General features: G+C 41.2%; 1 protein-coding gene across 1 annotated transcript; it reads left to right on the forward strand.

Moving 5' to 3' along the window:
• The first annotated feature begins 169 nt into the window (after nucleotides 1–169).
• LOC101564992 (olfactory receptor 3A1) lies at nucleotides 170–1,129 on the forward strand. The gene has a single exon (XM_004635320.3). The coding sequence runs from the start codon at nucleotides 182–184 to the stop codon at nucleotides 1,127–1,129; it is 948 nt and encodes a 315-aa protein (XP_004635377.1). The 5' UTR covers nucleotides 170–181.
• The last annotated feature ends 3,910 nt before the right edge of the window (nucleotides 1,130–5,039 follow it).

Here is a 5,039-nt window from a genome sequence, read left to right on the forward strand (position 1 = left end):
TATGCAGTGTATTATTTGTTGAAACTGTACTTTCGATTTGATTTGAAACTGTCTCATTGCTATATGTTTATCAATAAAACTTTGAAAAGAAAAAAAAAGCTGTGTTTCTTCTTTTATAATGAATACACTAATTGAGAGTGCCAATTTTTTTTCCTCCTTTACTGTTTCTTTATAGGAACTCATGCAGCCAAAATCTAGAGCCAATGGAACAGCCATTACTGACTTCATCCTGCTAGGATTAGTGGAAACACCAGAACTATGGCCAATTATCTTTGTACTTTTCCTTTTTGCTTATATGGGGACAGTTGGAGGCAACCTCAGCATCCTAGCAGCCATCTTAGTGGAGCCCAAACTCCACACCCCCATGTACTACTTCCTGGGGAACCTCTCAGTACTGGACATTGGGTGCATTAGTGTCACCATTCCCCCCATGTTGAGTCGTCTTGTGTTCCACAAGCATACAATTCCATATGGAGCCTGTCTCACACAGCTCTTCTTCTTCCATTTGCTAGTTGGAGTGGACTGCTTCCTGTTGACAGCCATGGCCTATGATCGATTCCTGGCCATCTGCCGGCCCCTCACCTACAGCACCCGCATGAACCAAACAGTCCAGAGGATATTGGTGGCCATGTCCTGGGTGTGTGCCTTCACCAATGCACTGATCCATACCGTGGCCATATCCACACTCCACTTCTGTGGCCCCAGTGTAATCAATCACTTCTACTGTGACCTCCCACAGCTGTTCCAACTCTCCTGCTCCAGCACCCAACTCAATGAGCTGCTGCTCTTTGCTGTGGGTTTCATAATGGCAGGTACCCCTGTGGCTCTTATTATTATCTCATATGCCCATGTGGCAGCTGCAATCCTTCGAATCCGCTCTGCCGAGGGCAAGAAGAAAGCCTTCTCCACATGTGGTTCCCACCTCACAGTAGTTGCCATATTCTACGGTTCAGGTATCTTTAATTACATGCGACTAGGTTCAATCAAACTTTCTGATAAGGATAAAGCTGTTGGAATTTTTAACACTGTTATAAATCCCATGCTGAATCCTATCATCTACAGCCTCAGGAACCCTGATGTGCAGACTGCCCTCAGGAGGGTGCTCCTGGGGAGGCGGCCATTAGCTTGAGGTTTCAAGTATCTCTTCTCACCTACATCTTTTTGGACTAAGAAAAAAAAAAAACAATTCTCTAGAGCCAGGGTCTAGAACAAATGGCCAGAATTGCTTCTATCTCCCTGAGATTAAGGAATTTTACGAGAATAAAAACTATTGTATCCCAAAGAAATCCTCTAGCCAATCATAGGTAATTAATATATAGATTTTTTTCCCATCATTCCCTTTGACAAATTACAATTTCAATCACTGCACCCAAATTTTCTGAGAAAAAGTGAATCCTTGGAGGCCCATACCATACAGGGAGTAACTCCTTGATCAGTTACTGTTGTAGTAGGCAGCTGAGTTAGATAGAAATATTATACACTGTCAGACAGGGCTGAGACCTCAAAAAAAGCCAGTATGGACGCCAAGATGCTGTGCCACTGTGAGAGACAGACACTCCTGCTGTGGGCCAGAGCTCAAGGCCAAAGATCAAACAAATGCAAACCTCCCTAAGGATAGACATCAGGGGTTGTTATTCTAAATAGGCCTCTAGCACCTTGAGGAAGTCAGGAAGAGTCACTAACTCAACTGCTTACTGGGAAAGCCTCTGTTATATCTTCACGCCAATGTGACTTGCTCTGTGACTCACTTCCCCACTTGGTCCTGGGTTTAATCAATTTTACCTAAGCAATCATGCTTCTAATCCTATTGGTTGATCATAGTTTTGTCTCACCTCATGCCCACTTAGTGAGTTCCCATGTTCTCCACCTTAGACTTGCCTCACCTCTTTGCTCTACTCTATAAAAATCCCTTTAAAATGCAGATTCCTTCTGCCAAAATAAATAAATAAATAAATAAATAAATAGCCAGGGAGGTGGCTCAGTGGAATAAGCACTTGCCTGGCAAGCACAAGGGCCTGAGTTCAATTCCTGGTTCTGCCAAAAAAAAAAAAAAATTAAAATGCAGATTCCTCTGAAACCCACTTGGGTCCCCTTCTGTCCCTCTCTCAGAGAGCTTTCTTTTCTTTTCCCCAATAAATATATTCTGCTCTTAACTTCCATTGTTCCTAAAATTCATTCTTCAGTTTTAGAGAACATGAACTCTGCCCAGGTATCTTTCAAGTTGGGAGTTTCATTCCCTTATATCATTATAGGGGTTTCCAGGAGTACCCCAGAACTCCACTACCACCACCATCACCAGAGGAGGTGGGTTCTATTTTGCCTTCAGGTTCATTATTATTGACCTATCCTTAAAACATAGGCTTACAGGGGAAAAAATAGATCTTTCCCATAGATGTAAAACAAACAGATAGGAAGCTGGTTATGTCTTATATAATTCTGAAGAATAAAGTTGTTCATCTAAGTATCACTATATTTCAAAAATTTCAAATTATTCAACATGAAATTTTCCTCCAAATTCTCACTCTTATTAACCAAACCACTTAGCCGGTATAACCTACATGTAAATGTAATTGAGATAGTAATACCTCACCATAAAACCCCTTATCAGGAGGTAAGATAAGCTGTATGTTACCTCTCCCTGCTCTCAGCTTATTGGGCTTTTGTCTGATCATCACTTAGATGTATTTTCCTTTTTTAAATAGCTTTATCATGCCACTGATCATTCCTGATTCATTTCTCCAAAACTTTTCTTTGACCTGCATCTGTGAGTTAGTTTCTCCATGATATGTTATATGGGTGAAAGGGCTAGAAAGCTAGAGTGAAAGAGAGGAAGGGAAAGGATATGAAAGAGGAAAACAAATCAAGCATATGGGAGAGTACAGAGTTCGTGGAGAAATTAAAATGAAAAAAAAGAACAAAATTGGGATAGAACTGCAAAAAGAGAACTGAAGAGGAAGCAGGTACAGGAGTCAGGACCATATGGGGTTCAGAGATTGGGTGGGAGGTGAGAACAGATGGAGGAAGTTGATAAGATGCTTTAAAACTGTTATAAGATCAGAGGAAGAAAGTTAGGAGATAAAATTTGTGGTCAGAGGTGGGAGATGCAGGTTTCCCATTTTATATTGTCCAGAGATAGCCAATTCTGGCAGCCCTGGAGCCATGATTGTATTCCATCTTCTCTATTAAGAAGAAAATAAGGTTTCAAGTTTTGCTAAGTGTGTTAAAGAGTGCTCAGGAGCTGGCCTTCCCGTTCTCTAAACAGAGGTGTTCCTGGAACATCAAGGAGAGGGTTTGTCAAATGACAAAAGACAGGAAAGAAAAAAAGAGTGCTGAGTATTCTACCCAACTTTATACCTAAAACATCATCAAAGTGTGTGGCTAACTGCCAAACTCACACTTCCTGCCTTTTGGATCATATCTACTAAAAGCATCAGAAGACAGGAGAAGGGCCGGCAAGCTAGGCTCAGCGGACTAGGTGCTGCTTAGACAAGCACGGGGCTGGAGTCCCACCTGAGGCACCACATGTCGTATGGGCCCTGCTCCTGGGCGCGCTGAGTCGGGCACCGAGATTCCAGGTGGTAATCTCAGCGCTGGGAAGGCTGGAAACAGAAGGATCACTATGAGTCCCAGCTGGGTAGTGGGACCCTGTAGATGATGATGATGATGATGATGATGATGATGATGATGATGATGATGATGATGATGATAGACAGGAGAAAGATGACTCTTTCGTCCTCCTTTATAAATTAGACAAAGTTGAGGGATAGAAAAAAATGAGCTTCAAGAAAAGTCAGAAAAAATGTTAGCAGAGTTAGCATGCAATGTGACATGGCTCCCTTCACTTCTCCATCCACAGTGTTCTTGACCTCTAGTAAATTCTTTATCCTCTCTGGTCCTGTCCTTGGTAGGAAGCCAAAGCCAATCGTGTTCCTGCACCAGTAATGCTCTCTGGTTTCATTAGGTCGAATGCACAGAAAGACTGGCCTCACTCTGTTACACTGGCGAGAGTTACCACCACTTCTGCCACTCGCAATTAGCACTACAACAAAATGGAGCTAGTGTTTGCTCCCATGATCCCCGTGCCTCTGGCATTTCCTCCACATCTGGCCATTCATATCACACCGCAAGGGATGACGACCTCCGGACATCCCTGGGGAGCTGGGTTCCAGATCACAACTGGGTTCTGACTCACACAGAAGGGCTGAGACATTGGTGCCAGCTCTCCATCCACCCTCCAGGATCAAAGGATTTCTTTAACAATATGAGAGCTTTCTTTTCTTTTGAACTTTATCTCCTCTTTTTCTCCTCCAAACTAGAAATCTCTTTGTGTCTTAAAATTTTTAATAGTGTTCTGAGTCTGCTCCACAGGCCTCTATGAACTACTATGTAGTTGCTTCTATTTTATTAAAATGTCAATATATGAGAAAAAGATATACAGCAGTCCCTCACTATTTCAGATTCGACTTTCGTGGACTCGGTGTTTCATAGGTTTTCAAAAAACAATTAACTTATTTATAGTGAATTTTTCACTATATCGCAAGATTTTAGCATACTATATGTATGCTGTTAAAATTACGAGAGCTTATGAGTTTACAAAATAGTTAAGAACATTAGAAGTGTTTTTAAAAGTGTGGGAAAAGTTTATAAGAGTGTGGGAAGGGTTTATAAAGCCTTAAAATATATATAAATACTAAAGTAAATATAATGTCTCTACTTCGCTGATTTTCACTTATCGCGGATGGTCTGGAACGTGACCTCAGCGATAAGTGAGGGACCACTGTAAATGGAAGAAAGGATCTGAAACCTTCATTCCTTCAAATAAGAAAACATGCCGAAAGTAAGACATTGTGTTTTTGTAATCAGTTTTGTGTAATAACACTGAACAAATTTGTGTTCCTTTTGACACAAAATCATGTCATTGTACTAGAAATATAACAGAATACATTGAAGATAGTGGAATAAACAATAATAGTCAAACAAAAATATTTTTCATTAGACATTAGGGAAGGGTCTACGGAGTGTTCAGGGTCTCACTACTA

This window comes from Octodon degus, unplaced genomic scaffold (assembly GCF_000260255.1).
Source record: "Octodon degus isolate 3935 unplaced genomic scaffold, OctDeg1.0 scaffold00072, whole genome shotgun sequence".
Lineage (NCBI taxonomy): Eukaryota > Metazoa > Chordata > Mammalia > Rodentia > Octodontidae > Octodon > Octodon degus.

What these genes read in the sequence shown, in the direction of transcription:
- LOC101564992 (XM_004635320.3), top strand. Translation starts at nt 182, where the DNA reads ATGCAGCCAAAATCTAGAGCCAATGGAACAGCCATTACTGACTTCATC.